This window comes from Trifolium pratense, linkage group LG2 (genome assembly GCF_020283565.1).
Source record: "Trifolium pratense cultivar HEN17-A07 linkage group LG2, ARS_RC_1.1, whole genome shotgun sequence".
NCBI classification, from domain to species: domain Eukaryota; kingdom Viridiplantae; phylum Streptophyta; class Magnoliopsida; order Fabales; family Fabaceae; genus Trifolium; species Trifolium pratense.
Window position 1 is genome coordinate 21,292,955 of NC_060060.1, and position 23,920 is coordinate 21,316,874.

Consider the following 23,920-nt stretch of genomic DNA (forward strand, 5'->3'; position numbering starts at 1 on the left):
AAAGAATTTGAGTGTAAAAATCAATTCTAGAATGAGAAGCTACAATTTCTAGCTTCAAGTAGAATCCATTTTGGAGGCAGAATCAATTCTACTTTTGAGGAACCAAACAAGTCAGAATTCATTCTACATGTCCAGAATCAATTCTGGCTACTCCAGAATTGAAACCAAACATACACTTAGTGTTTTAAGTAAAAAGAAATGAACACTTCTAAGGATTTGAAGTCCCTAAGAAAGGATAAGAAGAAGAGCTTTTGTTTTACTGTAGATGCCTTGAATACAAGATTGATGCATCTTATAAAATTTGAAACGATGATTTAACAAAGACTAATTTTGTGAGTGTTATAGTGTTATTATTATAATCAAACTTCTATCCCCAAATTAGGTCAGTGAAAACTAAGTTGTAAATAAACTAAGGAGACCAAGGAATAAAAAATAACACGAACTAATTTTCCTTTTTCTAAAAAAAAGAAGTATTTTCATAGTTGACGTTCAATCTCAAGATTGATTAGAAAATAATTGAGTAGCTATCTATTTATAAAAAAAAAAAAAGAAGCTAAAATTTGCAATAATTGAGTGATTTTAATTTTTTTTTAATCAGCATTTCGTCACGTTGGTTTGAATTATAAATGTTAAAATAAATGTTTTTAATGAATGTTTTATGTAATGATTAGTCAATACTTAGAAAATATGGTAAAAAAAAAAAAAAAATACTTCATAGGAAATTTAGCCATTCTTGTATCTTGACTAACATGGTTCGCTGCCAGAGTAGAGTCTATCAATAAGAGAGTTGCCCTCTATGTAATTTATAACAATATATAAAGAGGATAAGAGAGTTTTGGCTGGTTTTTTTTTAGTTCATTTTGCCCTTCACTATTATTTGAAATAACACTTAACAATAAATTTATAACAATATATAAAGGGGATAAGGGAGTTTTGGCTGGTTTTTTTTGGTCCATTTTGCCCTTCCCTATCATTTGAAATAACTACAATATAACAATAAATTTATAATAATATATATAATAAGGATACTTGAGTTTGAGATAAATTTTTCATTATTCCATAATTGCCCTTAACTTCCTATATGATTTTTTAATTATTTCATAATTGCCCTATAATGAAACTTTCTTCCATGCTTTCAGAGGGATTGTGCTAGAGTAAATGAATTATGGATGAGAGGTTCTTGGAGGAAGAGTCGCATGTTGAGGGTCAATCTGGTGGAAGGGATTCATTGGAGAGCACCTAAGGAGGGACGGGTGGCGCTGAATTCGGACGGTTCAGTGGTTGAGCCTGTTCCAAAGCAGTCTGCGGAGGAATTTTGCAAAGTAGTAATGACAATTTTCTATTTGCTTTTGCTGCATCTTTAAGACTTGTATATCCGAAGCAGCTCTTCCGGATCAGCTACTGAAAGAATAAATCTACCTCTATTTGCTTTTGATGCATCTTTAAGACATGTGTCGGTGCTTGAAGTGGAATTATGGGGAATATATCATGGTCTAAAGCTGGCTTGGAAACATGGATTCCGCAAAATTTAAGTTCAATCTACTCAAGGATGGATGTCCGCTTACGCAACACCCTCAAGAACTCTTGTGTAGATATTCATCAAGTTAAGCATGTTCTTAGAGAAATAAATTTATCTTAGTACTACATCTGAAAAAAAAATCTTTTGTAAAATTTAATCGTAATTGGAGCAATTTTTCCAATGACCACCGCGTCTTTCCTGACGCCACTGTGCTGAACTTTGTTCATCTTTTTAGTAAATATAAGTAGAAAGTGATTCTTTTTTTTACTAAAACAATAATAAGGAAAGTTGTTTGATTAAACTGATTTAAAAGAGTGCAAAATTTGTGATGATGAATATAGACTGATTTGTCACAAAAAGTTAATTGAATTTGTATTAAATTCTGGTCTCAATTATGGTAATTCGAACAATTTTGTCGACAGAAATAAATTTTAGTACATTTGAACAAAAACCTTTAGTAAAAAACATTCGTAATCGAAAGAATTTTTTCGACAACCACTGCATCTTTCTTGCAGCTGCAATGCCAAATTTTGTTCATCTTAGAAAAAGTTGTTTGAATAGGCTCATTTGAAATTGAAAGAATGAGATTTTGTGATGTAAACAAAATTGATTTGTCATAAAATATTCTTTGACTTTACACCGAAAAACTTCTCAGTCAAAGTCATTTTTACCCTCAAATTTGCTTATCTGGTAGCTTAAATAAAAAAGACAATTTGAACTTTTCAGGAGCATCTTTCTTCTGAGGTTCACAGTAGATACTTTCCAATGAAACAACTCACAATTATTATCCACCTACCTCCATAAAACTTCACAAATATTCTCAACCTTTTCAACTTTTACAATCGCTTTCTTTATTAAAACTTTAAAACTTGAGGCTTTAATCAACTTTAAAACTTTTACAATTTCACGAAGATAAACAACGATTTTTTAATCTACTCACGAGTCAAGATCCGAGAATATGGAAATAAAGCTCATATCACGTAATAACTCACCAAATGAAAATTGATTAAAAGCAAAACACTATAGTAGTAGTAGTAGTAGTAGTAATAATAATAATGATGATGATGATGATGATGATGATGATGATGATGATGATGATGATGATAAATGATGATGATGATGATGATGATGATGATGATGATGATGATGATGATGATAAACAATACTTATTCAATTATTTAATTTTACATAAATTGGTTGGTCTATTGAGCTAGCAAAGATTTGTAGACTTTTACTCATTGCTACCAAAATACAGTCCATCCATATTTTCAAAGTATGGATTTGAACTGCATAAATTGTCTGAAAGTAGACATCTAAACTACAAACTTCATAAAAAGCCTCCTTTTAAAAATTAAATGGCGTCAATATGCTTATTAAAAAATCTTGACTGAATTTATTTAATTAGACCAGTTTTAGCATGGATCCAATGCAGGCAAGGACTTAATACCATATCAGCCTGTCTCCCGAGAGGTTACTTGGTTGAGGATTCCACTCTTCAACCTCAAGGTATTCAGGTTCGAGACCCGGCACCGAGAGAGAATAGAGAAAGAGGACTTAATACCATACTAAACAAATAATTTCTCAATCTCCCCCTCATGTTCATGTTACTAGAGGCACACTTTCAATAATATACCAAAAGTACACTTTGGATAATATATTTCAACAGATTTAAGCAATACAAGGGGGAAAATTGAGAAATTACCTATCAAACATGACATATTTCAATCTAAATACAAGTCTTCTGACAATATATTTCATACAGTTATCGGTACTGGGTGTGGGTAAGGATTCTATCTTTTAATTCCCTTTGGTAACTTTCTCTTTATCTGTCTTTTAACTAATAATAATATACATTGATTATTGTGGGTCAACTATCTCATTAAAGGGATCAAAAGAATATGCAACTGTTGGAATCCATTTCGAGAACTAAAAAATTGAAGGATATAATACATTAATACAAAATTCCTATACTTTACTCAATGAATGAATGGTTAGAACTCAAAAAATTGACGTGAACGAGCTCTTACCAGTACTTGCCGGCCGCTAATATGCAAAATAACCACAAAAATCTTGTCGCGGTATATGACAATAATATATACTGAGAAGTATAGTGTCTTTTAGAAAAAAATGGCAATTTCCTTTTCAGTCATCTCAAACACATGGTCTCTTGCATCAGTTAAAGCACTCTGTATGCGCAAAGTAAAGTCAGGTCCATGAAAATAAAAAGAAAAGTAAAGTAAAAGTGAGCAAAGGAAGCAGAAAAATAGTTACCTGGCCAAATTTGGTAAGGAAGTTACTTCCAAGGTTTAGAGATGCGACAGCCACATCTTCATTAGACTTGAGTGCTTGAGCAATAGCAAAAGCTCCATCGTCCTGTGAGTCAGACAAAAACCATATTTAGAGATTGTTATGAAAAATTCCTCACCGATATAGAAGACATAGTTTCATACCCGTATTTCATTAAATCCTAAGTCTAGAGAGGTTAGAGCTTCATTAACAACTTTCAAGCTGCGAGCCAGGCAAAATGCACCCTGCAATAGTTTTTTCACAAAACATTGATTAATGAGAATTGAAAAAGGAAAAACAGTTGGAAAAATGATTCAAGGTACTGAAAACAAACTTCATCTCTTAGTCCATTTGCTCTTAGGTCCAGAACTGATATTGTCGTATTATATTTTAAAGCATCCGCAATGAACTCTGACCCTTTTGCTCCTATCTGTACAGGTATTTTGTGTTACAAATAGAAGCTATGTATTACAAGCAATTTTACAGGTTAACACATGGTAAAAAAATTACCTGGCACCACCCAAGTTTAAGGGTTTTTATGTTTCCATGGAACTTGATAACTTCGGCCAAGGCCTTGGCTCCATCTGGTCCAATGGGATTATAACTAAGTTCTAACTAAAAACGAGGGATAAAACCTGTGTCAGAGTATAAAAAAGACAAACCAAAACAAACAAATAATTATGTAATTCTTGGGGCTTACAGTGGTAATAACTGAATTATCTTTCAAAACTTTAGCAACGGCACCAACTCCAGCAGCATGAATGTTATTTCCCCCCTGTAATATTACTTCAGCTTAGTCATATCCTATATTACTCTCTCCATTCATTTAGGGTACAAGTCAGATCAGTAGACACACAGAATAAACAAAAACTAACACAAACACAACGGAGTTCTTTTTACCAGATCTAATGTTGTTATCGATCGATTTTCCTTTAAAGCGTCTGCAATTTTTTCTGCACCCTGACAATTTTCACAATTATCAGCATAATCAGAAATCATTTGTCATTTTAATAATATAGATTTTGCATATGCATTTGTTTTGCTGTAAGTTGTTATTGTGAATATAAAGAGAAAACAGGTTTCTCAGGAATGCCCAAACAGACCAACAGCCAATATTTCTCCATTCTTCTCCTGGTCAAGTTTATACACATTAATTTATTGTCCAAGTGTCTTGTTGCAGATACACAAAACTGGTTTATATTGGACAGCAGATACGGGAGAAAAACAAAATCAGGAATCTATAACACCTTGTCAGTATAACACTTATACTTCGTAATGATATTCTGACTAGATTTACAATAATGTCAACCAAACATGTGAAATAGGGGCACGACTGCAAGAAGAGTACCTCATCACCAATGTCATTCATGTAAATGTTCAACCATAACAGGCTTTTGATCTTTCTAATATACCCAGCAACATAGAATGCTCCTTTAGCTGTTAATGAGTTGTTCCCAATGTCTAGAAGTGTAAGTTTCCCTTGAGAACATATATTGCTTGTCAGTTACTTGTAAAATATTAAAGTGGAATTGTTATAAATGACATGGACAATATCAGAAAATAGTACAACAAATTTACCTCTATGTAAAGTTAATCCTGTCATCAAAGAACGAATTCCTTCATCTCCAATAGAATTTCCATGCAAATGTAGTTCCTGTGCATATATTCAGAGTACATCATGCTTGTTTAAGGCAACAGTTAGCAAGATACACTTAAAGTTAATGCCACAACATTTTGTCATTGTGATAGGAGAATATACGTTGAACGATTATCACCCAACTTTTTTTGGGTATGGCTTGGAATTTTAGATGTATTGTTAGGAAATTCAAAATAACATTGTGCGATAAAAGTACATGCTTTATAACTTAATAGCATTTACTAGTAGTGGCCAAGGTGCAGTATTCCAGAAGTTATAACTAAAACTTGGGAAGAATATAAGATTGGCCATTTCGATGGAAATAAAATAAGAACAGTACCCTTAGAGACTTGTTGCCCTCAAGTGCTTTAGCCAATGCATTAGCCCCCAAAGCACCACCATAATTGCCACTTGAATAGTAAAAACGTCGGAAGAATTCATAAATTAGAAAGAATAAGTAAATGAACTGTTATTTGACTCATGAAACAGTTCAAGTTAAAATTACAAATCAAAAGCATGAAGGCAATAAATCAAACAGAGAAGATTAGGGGAAGAAAAATTATAGGAGAAGACATAATGTTGCAATGTTTGCTTACTTGAGATGTATATTTCTTATGCTTTTATTCTCAAGAAGAGCTCCAGCCAGACTTGTAAATCCCTACCTCCAATTCCAAGAAACAAATTAAAATAAAATTTGGATACTTGAGAGCAACTACAGTATTAGAATAAGATTGGGAAAATGCATACAGAATATTCAATCATGTTGTTGTTAAGTTCAAGAACCCGCAGACTCGAATTTGACTTCAGCATTTCTGCAATAGCTTTTGCACCCTGCATAACATGGAGAGCAATTCTCAGTGCAATGTAGAAAGAAATGGCATTCTATGAGTAATACTTGATACGAAGCTAACCTCATCCCCCAAGTCAGCACTGTTTAGCTGGAGCTTTTCAATGCTGGAGTTACCCATCAGTATGTCACATAGGCACTGTGAACAAGAATATGAATACAATATTAAACCCCAGGTGTAAGACAATGATCAACTATACTTGCCAACAATTATTTTCTACTATCTGTTTGAGAGAGGGAAGTGGTAAGTCGTCATAAAAGTTGGAGCATATGTACACTTTGAGTCATCAATTTATCATGGTTAGTTAAGTAAACAATAAGATTCTTGTTTGTTTGCCATGAATTTCTCTCAGGCTGACTATCATTCAAGCTATTTGGCTAGGCTATCTTTATAGCAATTCTGTCCGACTTCACCCAACATCCCTGAGTTGCCTTCCATTTATTTGTGGAGCAATACATTGTTTTCTTGGGGGAAGTGTTTAGAAAATAAAATATCTCATAATATCTTGGTTTATCTCCTAGGATCAGTTTTCAACCTTACCATATCTTAGATTATATCATAGGATTTTCCATATCTCATACTTAAAATTATTTGTTTTCTGATTTCCCTATTTATTTAGGATTTAGTCTAATGTATCCCTATAAATAGGGAAATAGTATTTATTCTTTTGTATCAATAAATCAAGTCAGTAATGCTTAAAATCACAAAATGCCCACACAGGATTAGTCTCATTTTGTCCTCCATTACTATTAGTACAAACATCTAGGGGAGTCGATGTGCTTAAAGATTATTTATGGGTATTTCGGGTAGTTAGTTGAGGGAACTCAATTAGATAAATTGAGAGGAATATTAGGAAGGAAACTTTCAGATTTGTTAAGAGAAATACTAGGAAGGAAGGAACAGCAATAGTAATTAATCCAACTCCCAAATTACGAGATGTAATAAATCTAAACACTTAAGACTAACCTTAGCTCCTTCATCTCCAACAGGATTTCCTGAAAGATCAAGAATCTTCAGTGTGATGTTTGACTGAAGAACACCATCAAAAGCTTTCATTCCAGCAGCAGTTATTCCATTTGCAGCAAAGCTCACTTCCTCTGCAGTCTATATAGTATATATAACAAAATATAGTTAGCACATGCACACAAACATAACACCAAAAACTGGAAAACACATCATTAATTGTACGACTTCCATGACATAACATGGCAGATCAAAATTGCAAACCTAAATCCAGCTTCCACCAAGCAAATTTTAGTATAAGCGAGATTTGACTCATAATACACCAAAAACTGGAAAACACATCATTAATTGAACGACTTCCATGACATAACATGGCAGATCAAAATTGCAAACCTAAATCCAGCTTCCACCAAGCAAATTTTAGTATAAGCAAGATTTGACTCATAATTAATGGCAATACAAGTTTCCAAGCAATCCTTATATTTTATCAAACTGACAGATTACATATCTTGATATTAAAAAAAAAACAGGGTTTTTTTAGCTAGTTATAGCATTTGATCTTACAGACATATATTTCCCTTAAATCTGTCTATTCAATGTTTTAATCAATTTTATCCAGAAGATCTTTCCATAAACTGTTCATAATGACTTGACAAAGAAATGAGGAACAATGTCAAGTATACTAGTTCTAAAAGATAACTGACTTTCGGCCCTATGAGACTGCATGATTAAATCAGTACCAAGATGGTTTAGTACTAAGAAACAGAACTCTTCATTTTGAGAAGCAACTGATAAAACACCTGCAGCCAACTGTAGACTACAAATTTCAAATGGTATCACTGATTTATATATCAACTTTGAACGCATTTTTTCAAACTTGGCCCACCTAATCCTTGAACACATTCATATTCCAATTACACCCCTCCGCTTCGTATAAGCTGCAGAGTATCTAACCAAGGGCATGTTTAGTTTAAGAAAACATTTTGTGAATTCCAGTACAATATTTTCATAACAAGTAACTTAGAGAAAACAAGATGTCAATTATGTCTTACAACTACATCCTTGCTACCACAATTATGCTTCTATGAGAAAAAAGTCAGTTACATGAGTCCAATAGAATACTTATTTTTGGCCTTGAAATATGTTAAATTAAAATTGATTCAATTGCTCGGTAGGCTTTTGTTCCTCTAAGTAACTGATGCAATGGATATTGGATACTCTTGATAATTCAGGGATATGTCTGTATGGGTAACACCACAATTTAATTTTCAATCACAATCTGATACATGAAGGATAGTAGTTAGTTACCTGGTTAAATGCCAAGCTCTCCGCAAGAAAGAATAATCCTTCATCTCCAAAATTGCGCCCTGCCACATTATATGTATGATAACTGAATTTTTCTTTTATCAGTGCATTTATTTAAATAGTACATGCAGGTTAAAATGGTCATGTCAATAGAGTCAACTGCAAATAAATATCTGACAGGTTTGGAATGACTAAAATATAGAATTGCTCCACTTTCATTTAAATTGAATGAATTTGATTTATAAATCAATTTATATGTATGCATCGTAATTTTAAAAATAAAACAATGGTTCAAATTGATTTATTTTTTAAAAATTGATACTTGGAATACCGAAAAAATAAATGGAAATAATTTTATTTGAGTAACTTCATTAATTGTCCTTGTTTAAAATGTTGTTGAAATGTGGAACAACTTAACTAATTAGAGCAAGATCATCAGTCAAATAATTAGCACAAAAATCAAATCAAATGCAGTCTAAACAAATTTGAGCAGACTTACAACTTAAATCAGGGGTTTTAAAATCAAATCAACTTCTGATTCATAACTCTCCAACACTGTATTTCATTTGTTAAATCAAGTCAAATCCTACAACTTTTTTTGAGAAAAAATAATGTTGAAAAGACAACAAATTGAGAGACATAATCCATGAATTGTACGATAATTAACATCACAATTTTGAAAACTTTACACAATGAAACCTCGTTCCACTGAATTAGAAGTATATCAGACAACCATAAATATATTTTCCATATATCAATCTAGCCAGCATACCTGACATATCAATAAATGGAAATGACCTCAGTTCTCGAGCAAACTCGTTAAGTTTCTGTTTAGATTGCCTCTCAACCTTTGCCCCAAACTGAGACAACAAATTTGTACCAGCAGCAAAAGACCATTTCAATCCTTGTGAAGCAGACTGGCTTTCAGCAGTCGGAGACTTTGATTGCTTTGGAGTTGGAGCAAGAAACTTCTCCGCCAATTTCCAGATAACTGTAAGCTGAAACAAATTAGTATCACCACAATTACGAAACTTTACAAACAATGCATATTTGCAATCACAAACGGAGAAACATAATAATATCAGCGAAACACCACTCAACTAGAAACCACATATAGTTCAAAATATATAGCATACTGGTGTTAGATACACACTCCTACAAGTCCTATCAGATACTTAGAGTAGCAAGCTAGACATGAGAATTTTCTGTGTTTGAGCAGGGCCATGTGTTAAGAAAATTTATTATATGTTACTCCCTAGGAAGACACAAGGTGCTGCACCTGCTGTTATAACATTAGATACTTTCTTAAACACTGCATCATATCATTTTACTTTTATGAGTGGAATATTCTATGAATTTGATAAAATTCTTTTGTGATAGCTTTGCACCATACCTACAATGATAATTTTTGCCTCAACTAAAAAATGACTCGACTGTAGTATTATTTTTAAGGTCAAAAATGCATCTAAGGGTCCTTTAAATTTCACGTCCGTAACAGTTAGGTCCTTTAATTTTTTAGGTAATAAATAAGTTCTTTAAGTTTCTAACTTGTTGCACCATTACCCTTCCAGTTATCCTTTGTTACAAAAACCTGTTGCATTGTTACCGTTACAGTTAATCTCCTCCAGCATATGTGCCTTTTTCATCAAAATATCCATCATGGTGAAAATCAATGTTAACCGCCACGGTGCAACAAAGTAACAGATGTTAACCAGAAGAGTAACGATGCAACAAATTAGAAACATAAAGGACCTATTTGTTACCTAAAAAACTTAAAGGACCTAACGGTTACCTAAAACATTTAAAGGACATAACTGTTACAAACGCGAAGCTTAAAGGACCTCTGAATGTATTTGGCCTATTTTTAATCATAAATTCCAATGATAATGATGTTCATCCTAATGTACACATATCCTAATTTTTCGAAAGAAGGTTGTCGACAACACTCTATTATTATTTGCACCACACTCCTCACCCAATAATTGCAATTTCAAAAACAATTTGAAACAGGATACAATCATACAGTACAGTACTCATAAGAATGCATCAGCAGCATTTATCTTTTTCAAATAATCTCATCATCCCTATGTAAGAACCAATAACAGTACCATATCATGCATGATTAATTAAAATGCAGTAAGCAAACTTGAATTCACAAAGAATAACAAAATCACTGCTAGGATTAGCCTACTGTTGAATAAATTGCAGTATTTACAATTACACTAAGTCATAGAATCAATCCTCATTATCAAAGAATCACGAAATTAGTATTATAAAACACGAAAAAACTTTGCAATGAATTGAATACCGAGAGTAAAAGCTAACAACACTCCAAATGGAGCAACGGAAGTTGCAATCTGTTTAACCGAAGCAACAGAAAGAGAAGCATTAGCCTGAGACTCGCGATAAACTCTCCGAGAACCAGAAGCACGTCCTTCAACACTAGAACCAGCAGCTCTAACAACGAAGCTTCTAGAAGCACGTCTCTTCAAACTCGGAAGCCAAACGAATTGAACGGCGGTGACGATTGGCGATTGTAACCGCTTGTGGCGGAGACGAACCTGAAATGAAAGAGAGAACAAAACGGTTAGGGTTTGGAGAAAGAAGAAAGAGAAACGGTTAGTGAGTTAGTTAGAGTTGGAAATTGAATAATTTGTGATTGGATTGAGTTGGTTAGTTACTTGAGGTTGCGGGTGTGAGTAGAGAGAGAGTGTGGAAATGAAGGTCATGATGATTATGAAAAATGAAGGAGCATAGAAAAATTGATTGAAGATAGAGTTGATGTTAAATAATGGAAAATTGTTTGTGTTTAACTGGAGAATGAGAGAGTTGAGATTGAGAATACTGTATCTGTATCTAGAGAAGAAAGGAGAACGACTGAGGTTTTGGTTTGATTTTGATTCTTGTTGTTTTGTGTTCTATATCATTTGGGCTCTTTTAATGGATTGGATTTATTTTTTTTTTGACGAAATGGATTGGATTTTAAACATTTATTCTTTATTTTTTAGTAAGATACTAAAATTTGCAATGAAAGAAAAATTAATTTTTTAAATGATGACTTAAAGTTTTTTTTTTCCTTAAGGTAAAGTATTTATTTATGTTAAAATGGGGTAAAGTGTATATTTTAATATATGAGGGGGTAATGAGTGTAATTCAAACTTATTTTAAGGAAGAGAAGTATGATTTACTCAGTTATTATTTATCCTCTTAACATGTCAGTCAAAATTATCAGTCCGGCAAATAGTTTCGTTAAAGGTGTGTTGAAGTATCACATATGCTTCAAACTCAAGTTAAGAATTTTCTTACCTTGAGTTTCAAGGGGGTTTTAAGATAGTTAGAGTTTGTTGTGTTAGAGAAAAATGTGTTTATGATAATATTTCACTTATTTAGTATTTTGATGATAACAAACATTTAACTTAATAAAAGGAATAATTTATTTAATTGTGTGTTCAAGTGTGTCGGTATAAGAAACAATCTGAAAAGTATTATCAAATATATTTTTATCATCCTGTAGAGCGACACAGTTGAAGAAAAGAAGTCAAGGTCAACATACATCCATCCTTTGGGCATCACACCAAGACTTCCACAAAAAGATAAAGAACAGAGATGATATGGATCATCATCCTCTATGCTACAAATGAAGACATGTAGTCAAAGTCAGCACATAGTTCATCATCCGGACATAACAATGAAGACTACAGAAGAAGATTATATATGTCTAGAACCTATCAACAATCATATGTGGTACAAATAAACATCTCATCTTCTAGACAACATAAATGACCAAAAAGTCAAATTCAACATTTCTGAACCTCTGGACTTAAGTTGAAGACATTTTATCCTTTGTGCTAACTCATCTCTATTTTGGCAAAATGAATCGAGCAAGAATGAAAACATCTTATGATCAAAGGAATGATTATATAGGAGAGAGTGTTTTCTTCTAGCAGTCATATCACGCAAATCATGGATCATACAAGTGCGTGATCCAATGACTATGACATATGCGTCAGCTGCACAAAACAACCAGGAATAGTACGAGGTATACAAATTCATCAATAATCGAACTATCAGCATCAATGAGTATTATAATAACTCTATTTTGTATATGCCTATAAGTAAAAAAGCTGCTTGTGATATGTGTGAGAGACACATATGCAAAAATGCATGCTTGTGTGCGTGTCTGAAAAGCACAAAAATCTATTTTTTCTCAATTCCACTTGCAAACCTTTTTTTTTTTACTTGAACCTTCTATTCTTTATTTCGCCGCTACACCTTTTCCTTTCAAAATCCTTCACGATGTAGACTAGGGTGGTTATGGTGCGACGAGGTCCTCCTCCGTGCCATCGTTTCAACCCCTTGGGATTGTTATACTCCTATCTGCCGTCGAACGACATTGCAATTCCCGTTGGTGTTGCATGGTTGCCGGTAGAGTGTCGTCGACTGAGTCTTGTTGTTGGGGCTCGTTGTTACGTCGTCGGGAGGTTTGTTCCGCCATCATAGAATGCTCTATTTGATTGTTGTGGTGTCTGATTGGATTTCTCATTTTTGAGACTCTCTTAAAATTTTCAGATTTGTTGAAATCTGCAGGTTTTGAGCACTACAAGAAAACTGCAATTTAGCTTCAAAGATTTTAGCATCAGACATTTTCTAACGCTAAAAAGCGTCAGTTTAGCGTCCACAAATTCTAACACAAATGCCTTTTTTTATCATTGCTTTCTTTTACAAAACTTTGCATCAGTAACATTAATTTCGACGCTAATTATTTGAGAATTTAATTTTTTAAGTAGCATCAACAAATTTGGATGCTAACTTTTTTTTTTTATTGAAAAATTAAAGCTAAGTAACTTTTAGCCACCTTACAAGAAAAAAACACTTTTACCCAATTTATTTATTTTCACTTTTATTTTCATATTTCTCTCACTTTTTTTCCCACTTTTGATATTTCCCTAATTTTTTCCCACTTTTACTTTCATATTTCCTACCATTATTTTTTTTTCCCATTCACATTTCCATCACTATGCCTAAATTCCCTCATGAACAAAAATCCAAGATCGTTTTCCCCTTTCACTTTTACAACTCTGAACAAATTGAAGCCCAAAGTTGTTTTCCCCTAAATTGTTCCCATCGTTATCTATTCTTTGTTCTCTAATTCTTGAGACCCTAATTTCATCAAAGTTTCTTCACTATCGCAAAACCCTTTGTAGAAAAAAAAATTGATGCGAGCTACCTCCAGTTTTCGTTCCTCTTTCTCTTTGAAGTATAGTGCACAATACATAAGTCGTGAATAACACTATAACGAATACAAATTTTACAAAATTGACCGTTGAATTGAAAATTTATATCACATTGATAATCTTCATTGTCTATATGATATAAACTTTCAATTCAACAATAAATTTTGTAAAATTCATATCCTCGTGATCTGTACGGAGTGTATCACTTGACAACTATTTCACCATAGAGCACTTGACATATATATATATCTACTATCTTCTCGGCACCGTAAGAAATTGGGGTTAGTACTCTTGTGTCTCATTTGTACTTCGCACAGTACAAATGGGGTACATTGCAGTACCGTACGTCATTGGCAAGTGTTTCCCTACGCAACATATTTTTTTAATATTTTTTGTTGATACAACAATAATACAGTTGAGCTTGCAATTTGTTTAATTGTTTATATATATATTTTAAATGTTAAAATAAAGGTTTGCTATAAGTTTCATTCAATTTCAAATTATGCAGGCACGATTTGCAAACCAAACATTTGATTCAGTCAGAAAATATTCATCGTAAACTGTTAATGTTTCATTTTCGGTTTAAGCAAATTTTATTTTTAATTTAGTACAATAATTTTTAATCAAACACCAACTACACTCGGAATTTATTAAGAAAATCTCAAAAGTCTAATGTATATAATATATATTTTTATTTCCAAGTGTGCTACCGCGAAAGTGTAATGTATAATAAGATGAGACTTGAAATGAGTTTATAAAGAGTAAAACTTCTCACATTTTATCCAAGAGCATTTAGATGGGATGACGCATGATCTCTTCTAATTTAATCAAGGTCCTTGATTCAAATTAAAATTTTAAGATGATATAAGATCTATCGAATGACTTATTTTAAGAAGGGTCCATCGAATGCTTTTTTTTTTTTGTAGAAGGATCCATCGAATGATTTAATGTCATATCACTACTATTGGATGACATCTCTGATCTGTCACATTCCAAATCAATTTTGTTAGAGTCAATTTAGGTTTAATTCAAATTCTAAGATAATTTCAAAACTTTTATAAGATCACATTATCTGAGGTCACTATATAGTCAGATCACTCAGGTTGCATCCGCAAAGTTGAGTTAGACCCAACCATAATTCTAAGACGAAGAATATTGATTCACACGTTGTGAGAGTCTAACATCGATATTTAGTCAACCAACCATGTTGGTTAATTTTGTTAAATAATTATTTTCCTTGTTTAAACAATATATTAACACATCATCATAGCGTTTGGAAGGTCATTTAGCTTCATACATCATGTAGGAGGCATCTCTTGATTAATTGCAAAAGTCAATTATCAATGCTATTATATATAATAACCATCCTAAGCCAACTTATATTCAAGCCATAAGCAGCTTTTGAAGAATTCTATACCTTCAACAAGCTGAAAATAGATAAAAAAAAATATAGCAAATATGGCTTCACAAGTCAAATTTTCATTGTTTGCAATTTTCTTCATTGTTTTGGCTGTGGTGGTTGCTGCTCACAATGGTCATGATCATCACTTGTCTCCTGCAGAAGCACCTTCTAGTTATGCAAGCAGCCTCAATTATCACTCGGTAATTGGTGGATTTGTTCCAATTGTGATTGCAATTCTCTTTGCCAGAAATTGAATTTAAGAAAATTTTCATTTGTTATTTATGATGTTTGAATGAATTATTGTATTACATTTTGGTCTTTTTGTTTTCTGTTGATTGAATTGTTGTATTTCTAATAAGCTATGTACCAGATGTTATCTATGACATACATGTTGTTTTTGGACTTTCTCATATTATTAAGGATAAACTTGTTTGTTTAATTTTGTTTGAAACGGTAAAATTAGTAATTATTTGTTTGATTAGTATTTTTCTTTTTTCATCGGAATTCTTAACTCAGATTACTAATATTTTTAACCTTTAACTGATCAAATAAGTTGAATTATCCAATTCCGTAACTATTTAATTTTTTGTATGATATCTTTATCTTTAACCGCCCTCACCTTCCTCCATTATATCTACCTTCTCATTGGGAAAGAACTTTTTAAAATGTTATAAACATCCTGCAAAAAATTAATTAAAAAAGCTTGTTTGCAAGATAATTTTGTAAGGAGTACAAAGTGTGATTATTTTTGTGAAGATGAAAAACAAAATTTGATAATTTTTAAGGATAAAAAACATATTTAATTTTAATTTTACCTTGGGACTAAAATAAGGTTTTTGGAAATAATTGTATGATAAATTTATCTTTAAACCATTCAAAACATTGTCTAACTCCAAAAAAAAAAAAATTGGTACAAAAACTTTTCAATTTTTTGTTTTGGGTTTTTGATATTTTTTTTCCATTGGAATGGTAACCTATTTTAAGACATGTTAATTTAATCATATACTGTAAATACTTCTCTTTCAGATTCAACGTTTATGTGTTATGCTGTGAGATTCTAGTCCCTTTTGTTAGACCTAAGTAATTGGTTAAACTTTTCACAATTTTTTTGGTAATGTTTTTCAAATCTTTATTTATTATACATACATTATATAAATTAATGTCTAAGAATAAGATAACTAGGGAAATAAGTGTAGATTTCGTAATTTTTTTTTTGTTATCATGATATTGATACCAAGTTTTCACTGTTGTTAACGAACCCCTGATCACATATTTAAAGGGACCAAAACCTTTACCGCTTGGACAAATTTATTGTTGGTGTAAAATATAATCTTAAAATATTGTAAAAATGACAAGTAAAAATATAGTTTTAATGATTTTGTTGCTTTGATTCTTAGGCTTTATTTGTGAGTTTGGAGGGAAGATGGGAGCTTTCAAGGAAGAAAAGTAGAGACAAAAAATGAAAAATTATCCACATTTTTTTAGAGAATATTTTTGTACTATAGATTAATAAATGAATCTTTTTTATTAATATATAATTTATTTTGAGAATATTATAAACAAAATAAATTAAATTTAAAAAATTCATATAGATCCTTCAAAAACCTCAAACAATATAAATTTTTTTAGTTCCTTGAAATTAGGAGAATTTCACATTACGATGAAAAGTGAATGCCCCAAAACTCTTCCCTCCCAAAGTTCTTATTTCTTTTCATTTGCTCCTTTCATTATTCCAAAAGACTCCCCTCATTCGCCTCCAAACTTGCAAACAACACCTTAGACTTTCATGGATGTAACTATATCATTTTCAAGACAAATTTTGTTGATTCATTTTCTTTGACTTCTATATGCATATATAATATAAGAAAAAATTGTTATTTAAAAACCAAAAGTTACCCTTGCTTCAAAAGCTGACATGTGTCCATTTGGTAAAAGAAAGTGGGATCAAACTCTTTGTTTTAAAAATTCAACTTCCATATCCTAATTGGGGATATGATAATGACACCATACGATGTGTCATGTTTGCATATCTGTCCATCATTAGTTGGACCATACAATTAAGTGTATGTTTAATAATACGGTTGATTTATCAGAATTACAGTGATTCACCGTAATTTTATAGAAATTATATTCTTTAACTTGTGCAATATTATAAAAAGCTGTACTATGTTTAAAATATAAAAAGCTACTCCGTGAATTTAAGACGAAATAGTTGACGAAGCAGTAATTTTTTATATTTTTAAGATGTTGAACGTATAAGTTCTAAGACATAATTTTCTTATTAATGCAATAGCCGAAATCGCTAAAACATTAACGCTACTACTATTTAAAACCTTAGAGGTATCCAATTTTTTTTTTTTTTTTTTTATGACCTGTAGAAAATATATATCCAAATTTATGTCGATAAACATTTGATTGCTCCATAAACTTCACCCATGAGTAATCTATTGTGCAAATTCGTTTGCATAAGAATAACGCCAAAACCTATGAATCCACAAATCAAAAGAATGATGTCCGACAAAAACAAAACAAATTAACAGCTGTACTATGTTTCCCCAACAAGAAAGAAGACCATGTTAATAATAATCCAAAATAAACAGAGCTTTAACGATGAAAACCAAGCATATACTATACTTACATTTCTTGAATTCAATTATTTAATCATAATTTAAACAAGAAACATGAAATTAACAGCCATATAGTCCTAGACCTTCACGTACAAAAAATTATATATATAGCACAATACACTTTAGTTCAAAACAACAAAACAAATACATAATAACCAAGTGCAATAAGCAAAAGGTAACTTAAGATAAATAATACCAATGGCTTCTTCACCAATGAAATTCAGCATGCTCATAGCTTGTGTTTTGTTTATGGTTATGGTTGTTGCTGCTCAAAACAATGGAGTAGACGCCGAGACATATGTTCGAACTAGTATGCCTGGAATGTTAATGGGTCCTTCTCCTGCTCCTGCTCCTCCACCTTCAGCTTCTCCACCAACACTCATTTACTCTACTGCCATTCTCATCTTCCTTCCTTTTATGGTTTCATTTGTTGTTGCCAAATGAGAGTATTTAAAATTTTATTAACTATGTGCATGTGATCTTTCTATTGTTGTATGTGTTGGTGTTTTATTTGGCACCTAATATTGTTGTGATTAAAAGGATTAGCCTTTAAGTCATGTGATGATGGTGGAATTTATCTTTTAATTATAAGTTGTGTACTTGAAGTTGAAGTTATATTCATGGAATAAAAGAGATTGTTAACTTGCTAATGCTAGCTATAAGAAACAAAAAAACTTTGATTCTTATTTTAGCTTATTATTTTTGTTACAAAATTTTGTTTTTTCTAAGAAACTAAAATATAATAAATGGTGTTTTATCATTTGTATCTTTACAAAAATCAAAAATATTTATGAAATGAATTTTACACTTTTATAATAAATTAAGTGTAAAAAGAACTTAATTTCTCCTAATGTATTATTATCTCTGGTCATTTTTATAAGAAACATTTCATATTTTAGTTTCATTGAATAACTAATATGTATAATCCAAATATAGAGCAAATATATCAATTATTCAATGAACATAAAAAATCAACTATTTTTTATAAAAAGGACCGGGGGACGAAGGAGAGAATAACTCATTATAAACATTGGAAGAAAAGCTGTGAATAATTTATTTAGTTAATAATTTTTATTTATTTAAACGTTAGATTAATACATTTATAATGTCTAATTCAGTATTTACAAAAAAAAAAATGTTATTCAGTGAGTAACTCAAGTTTTTTTTGTTTTGTTTTTTTATTTTATTTTATACTCATATATGTTTACTTATGCAAAAACTTAAGTCGTTTTACATGTTTTAGGGTCCGTTTGTTTGAGATTTTAAAAAATAGTTTTTTTTGAAAAAAATCATTTTCAAGAAAATCAATTTTTTGTAGAGATTTTTTAAAAAAATCTAAAGCTATTTCTCGTTTGTTTACTCATTAAAATCTATTTTTTTAAGATGGTGGTGAGGGATGATGAATGATAAATAAATGAATTTTGATAAAAGTTATTGAAAATAGATTCTCATTTTGAAGAGAAAAAAAAAATTACTAAAATAATTTTTAAAAAAATCTGAAACAAACACAAGTAAAATAAAAAAATAATTTTTTTTAATAGAAAAAATAATTTTTTTTAATGAAAAATCTGAAAGAGTATTTTTTTTATAAAGAAGGTCTGTGGCCCCTAGGAAAAAAAAAACAACGAAGGAATTAAACAATGAGCTGACACACCTACTGTCAGCTAATTAATAATAAAAGATTAATTTGAACAGGAATTTGCTCATTAAAAATCATAGTAGGACCTTGGTCTCACTCATCCTATCCTTATCCTATGGGTCGAATCAGAAAGAAGGCGCAAACTCGTTGCCAACTCTTTTAATGACCCCCCTCCAGGAACTGCCTTTGGAGCTGGATAATTCACTTCCACTTTGACAAACATGTTCATGAGGAGAGTTGTGGGGCTAGAAATATTATAACCAATGAAAATATTTTTTAGATAATGTTTAATTTATTTTTTTGTTATCATGATTTGAAATTTTAACTATTATTTAGCAATGATTAATCAACATCGGAAAATTTGTTGGGTACACAAGATGATTTCTCGTATTTCATCTGTATTTTTTTCATATGCAAGAGTTGTGGATCAAACCTTATACAACTTGCTTAAAATGTCCAAAAAATGAACTTATGATAAATATATAAGTGTAATTAGTAGAGCTGTCAAAGGGACCGGTCTGGCCCGGCCCGGCCCGGGGGCCCCGAACATTTAAAGGGCCTGGCCCGGCCCGTTAACATTATGGCCCGGCCCGTTATGTCCGGCCCAATAAACAAAAGCCTACATGGTCCGATGGGCCGACCCATTAATTTTATTTTATTTTTTAGCATATTTTTTTTTTGACAAAAGCAGAATTTTTTTAAAAAAATGTATGAATGACACACAAATTAGTATCCATAAAATAAAATGGGTATCATGATTTTATGAGATAATAAATAATGCAAAATATCCACGCAAAAGTCAAGAGATAATAAATTCACAAAGTGCACCCTCAAAGCTAATAAATTTCAAGCTTACATCACAAACTAAACTTTTAACCTAACAATTTAAAATGCATAACGTAAATTATAAATTAAATAACTTCTCGGCCTGAGTCTCTTCTTGAACACTTGATTTTTCATACAATGGTATCTCCTCGACTTCTGGTATATCTGCAATTCATAATACACGATAACTTGATAAGTCAACAACTAAAAAGCAAATTGCAAATAAAACAAAAAGATTATTAATTAAACTTACCAGAAGGTCCGATTTCCTTAAAATCATGCAACCAATTACGTGTACAAATGAGAGCTTGCACAGTTTTTGGGAGTAAGCAATTCTTATACTTATTTAAGATACGGCCTCCGATACTAAAAGAAGATTCAGAAGCCACCGTTGTGATTGGGATGCTTAAAATGTCACACGCCATTATTGCAAGTTGAGGAAATCGAATACTATTTGACTTCCAATATTGAAGAATATCCACATCATCATCCAGAAGACACTTTTCATCCAAGTATATTTCAAGTTCAGACTTACCATCTTTTGAGATCTGTTGTATCTTTTCTTGACGGTATTCCTAGAATTAGACATACGAAAAATATTTAAATTAAACTTAAATAGAATATAATCAGCCTCATTCATGAAGAAAAAAAATGCAAGAAGTACTAAGAAGGCAACACAACAATTATTTAACAACAACAGTAGAAATAAATACAACAGTAGAATTAACTCTTCTTTTTTTTTGGTACATGAGAATTAACTTATAGTAACTTTTATTTTGATTTTTCTAAGGGAAACATATTAACATATTAATGACACCAACACAACACTTATTTGATACATTTACTACTAATTAGACTTTAATTATAGAATTAACACATTTACTATTATTTAATTTTTTTTTTGATATAAACTATTATTTAAACTTTTAACTATCTGACTTACAATAGTAGAAATAAGTACTTTCATAAGGATTTGAAACAATTTATAAACCTTACCTTCATAAACGTTGTATTCTTCAATGGTTGGTCAATTGAGTGAGAATGAGTGTTTCTTGATGAACTAGCTAAAGATGAGCTTGCTGGAACCATGTCTTGTTTATATGCATCAAAGAGATCAAGCAAACCATCCTTCACTTTTTTAATCTTGTCTTCATAATTACTTGGGTAAAGTTTCTTAAAGCAAAATGTCAAAAAGTTCAACTTTGATGTTGGATCAAGAACATTTCCAAGTGAAAGACTAACTGAATATTCACTCCAATACTTGTCAAACTTCTCCTTCATCCTCTTGATCATATCTTTGATCACTTCATCTTGACTATTAAAATTTTTATTCAATTCCATCTCTATAAGTGCAACTTGCATGAAGTATAAGTTTGAGGTTGTGTAAGATGAACCAGAAATTAAGCAAGTAATATTATAAAATGGAGCCAAGATATTACAAATGGTCTCTGCTCTTTCCCACTCCTCAATGCTTGGACAAATCTTGTAGTTCTTATCATCATAGCTCAAGCTAATGAATGCACGTCGATACCTAATAGCACTTTCAAGCATCATATATGTGGCATTCCATCTTGTGCAAACATCCAACCTTAAGAATCCACCTCTTACATTATCTAGATGCACATCTCGAATGCATTTTCTAAACTCCCTCAATCTCCCCTCTGAGGCCTTCACATATTTGACACTCTCTCGAATTTTATGCAAAGCATCACCCACCGCCTTCAAACCATCTTGAACAATGAGATTCAAGATGTGGGCGCAACAACGAACATGAAAATATTTTCCTTTACATAACAATGCATCTTGCAAATTAAGCCTCTGTTTCAAAATTTTTATCATGCTATCATTTGAAGATGCATTGTCCAATGTGAGTGAAAATATTTTACGATCTATTCCCCAATCCTTAAGAGCACCAAGCAATTTTCCAGATAATTCAACCCCTGTATGTGCACTATCCAAGTGACAAAATGAAAGCAATTTACTATTTAACTTCCAATCTTGATCAACATAATGAGCAGTGACAGTCATATAACCTTGTGTTGTTACAGTTGTCCATACATCAGAAGTTAGACAAACTCTACCTGGAATGGATGCTAACACACTCTTTAGCCTTTCCTTTTCACTTGAAAACACACTCATGCAATCGGTTTTTGCAGTGTTTCTACAAATGGGAACAAAATCAGGATTCAATATCTTGTTTGTAACCAAAACCGCATCATACTCAGCGTAGCTAAATGGAAGATCATGTCTTATGATGCTTCTAGCAAGTGAATCTCTGTAAGCCTTATTATCAAATTGCCACTTCTTCAATAATGTTTCTTCGTCATCCAACTTGAGTCCCTCATCATGATTGTCTGGAACTTTATGACAAGCAAGAATATGGCGCTTTAAGTGACCAGTGCCACCACCACATGTATACATACCATGACAACTATTACATGTACATTTTTCTCCCCCATCAACTTTACCGATCCTTGTAAAATGTTTCCAAACTGGAGATCGCCTTGCCCTTTTTTTCTTATTTTTTATTTCAACAGAGTCTCCCTCAATAACATTTTTCGTATTAGCAACTAGAGGAGATTCTAACATTACCAAATCATCTTCGTCAATAGCTTGGAAAGTTGTATCAAAATCATCCATGACTACATTACAAACACAATAAAAATAAATTGATCATTAAGATTATTATATTATAAAAGGTAAGAAGAGAAGTACTTATAAGTTATACACAAGAAAGAAACAACAGGTTCATTAGAATCCATGCTCTTGAGATTTGAATTTTATCGGTTCGTCTTAGAGTCCACTTTATTCGTTACATCCAAAGATTAACAGCTTTACTTTGAATACATGACTTAGCTAGCTTAGGTATCTTTTTGGCAAGAGTCACATTTGACTTTTTAAAGGATTAGGCTTGACTATACTTGCTTAACTTCATACATGCCACTAACATATAGTTACACGTCCCAAGTTCGTTTTGCATCATCAATTTAAAAGTAAAAAAGCACAAATTATAAATCAACACATGACAATTGATATGCATGAAAGGTTCAATTCAAATGTGGCTATTTGTAAAATTAATTAAAACATGTTCCTAGCTAGCTATAATATATAGTCAAAAGGATTCATGATTTTTACAGTTATTACCGTTAGCTCAGTTTTCTAGGATCAAAAGGGTGTACTATTAATATTATTACCGAGAAAATTAGCAAATTGTGTTACTTAGATTCTGAAATTAACATTATTTATTTGCTCTTAACTTAAAATTAATTTACTACTTTTTATAAAATATTGCTCTTTGGTTGTCTCTACGGACAATCGGCTATGTTATTCTCTATTAATTTACTATTTTTTAACCATGAGTCCATGATTGAAACTACCTAAAGAGTATCCAATATATCCACACATAAAATATTTACTTTTGATACCATCCAAACCGAAAAAGAATTTAAAGATCATACAACAACTAAAAAATCCTTCAAATTGGGAATGTAAGGAATCAACAACAAAAAAATAAAGAGAATGATGAAATTTACCTTCAAGTCTTCAACAATGGAAACAATCCTTCAATTGAGATTTATGATTTAACAATGGAGGATTAGACTAGTTCAAAAAAATAATTGAGGATTCGTTTGAGTT

At 31.6% G+C, this 23,920-nt stretch overlaps 1 protein-coding gene and 1 long non-coding RNA gene across 3 annotated transcripts; both read right to left on the reverse strand.

Moving 5' to 3' along the window:
- Positions 1–3,258: 3,258 nt before the first annotated feature.
- Positions 3,259–11,474, reverse strand: LOC123906786 (protein NLRC3). 2 transcript variants are annotated; one of them, XR_006809024.1, is made up of 19 exons: positions 11,239–11,474; positions 10,866–11,118; positions 9,330–9,548; positions 8,561–8,619; positions 7,256–7,393; positions 6,353–6,427; positions 6,189–6,272; positions 6,038–6,099; positions 5,782–5,851; positions 5,384–5,459; positions 5,154–5,284; positions 4,706–4,765; positions 4,506–4,580; positions 4,316–4,420; positions 4,140–4,235; positions 3,970–4,050; positions 3,791–3,892; positions 3,547–3,705; positions 3,259–3,445 (listed from the first exon to the last, which is right to left on the reverse strand). XR_006809024.1 is itself a non-coding variant. In XM_045956783.1 (18 exons), exons 1-18 carry the CDS (start codon positions 11,284–11,286, stop codon positions 3,637–3,639), a joined length of 1,803 nt encoding a protein of 600 aa, XP_045812739.1. In that variant the 5' UTR covers positions 11,287–11,474; the 3' UTR covers positions 3,259–3,636. The 2 variants fall into 2 exon arrangements, 1 of the variants encoding a protein (XP_045812739.1); XM_045956783.1 differs by having other exon boundaries at positions 3,259–3,705.
- Positions 11,475–20,163: 8,689 nt separating this feature from the next.
- On the reverse strand, positions 20,164–20,596 carry LOC123906787. The gene is made up of 2 exons (XR_006809025.1): positions 20,538–20,596; positions 20,164–20,449 (listed from the first exon to the last, which is right to left on the reverse strand). It is a non-coding gene; the product is annotated as an uncharacterized LOC123906787 (long non-coding RNA).
- Positions 20,597–23,920: the final 3,324 nt, after the last annotated feature.

What these genes read in the sequence shown, in the direction of transcription:
- LOC123906786 (XM_045956783.1), bottom strand. Translation starts at nt 11,286, where the DNA reads ATGACCTTCATTTCCACACTCTCTCTCTACTCACACCCGCAACCTCAA. An exon ending in AGAGCTTGGCATTTAACCAG is followed by an intron (nt 7,394 to 8,560) that starts GTAACTAACTAC and finishes TATACTATATAG; the next exon opens with ACTGCAGAGGAAGTGAGCTT. An exon ending in TAGGATTTAATGAAATACGG is followed by an intron (nt 3,893 to 3,969) that starts GTATGAAACTAT and finishes TCTGACTCACAG; the next exon opens with GACGATGGAGCTTTTGCTAT.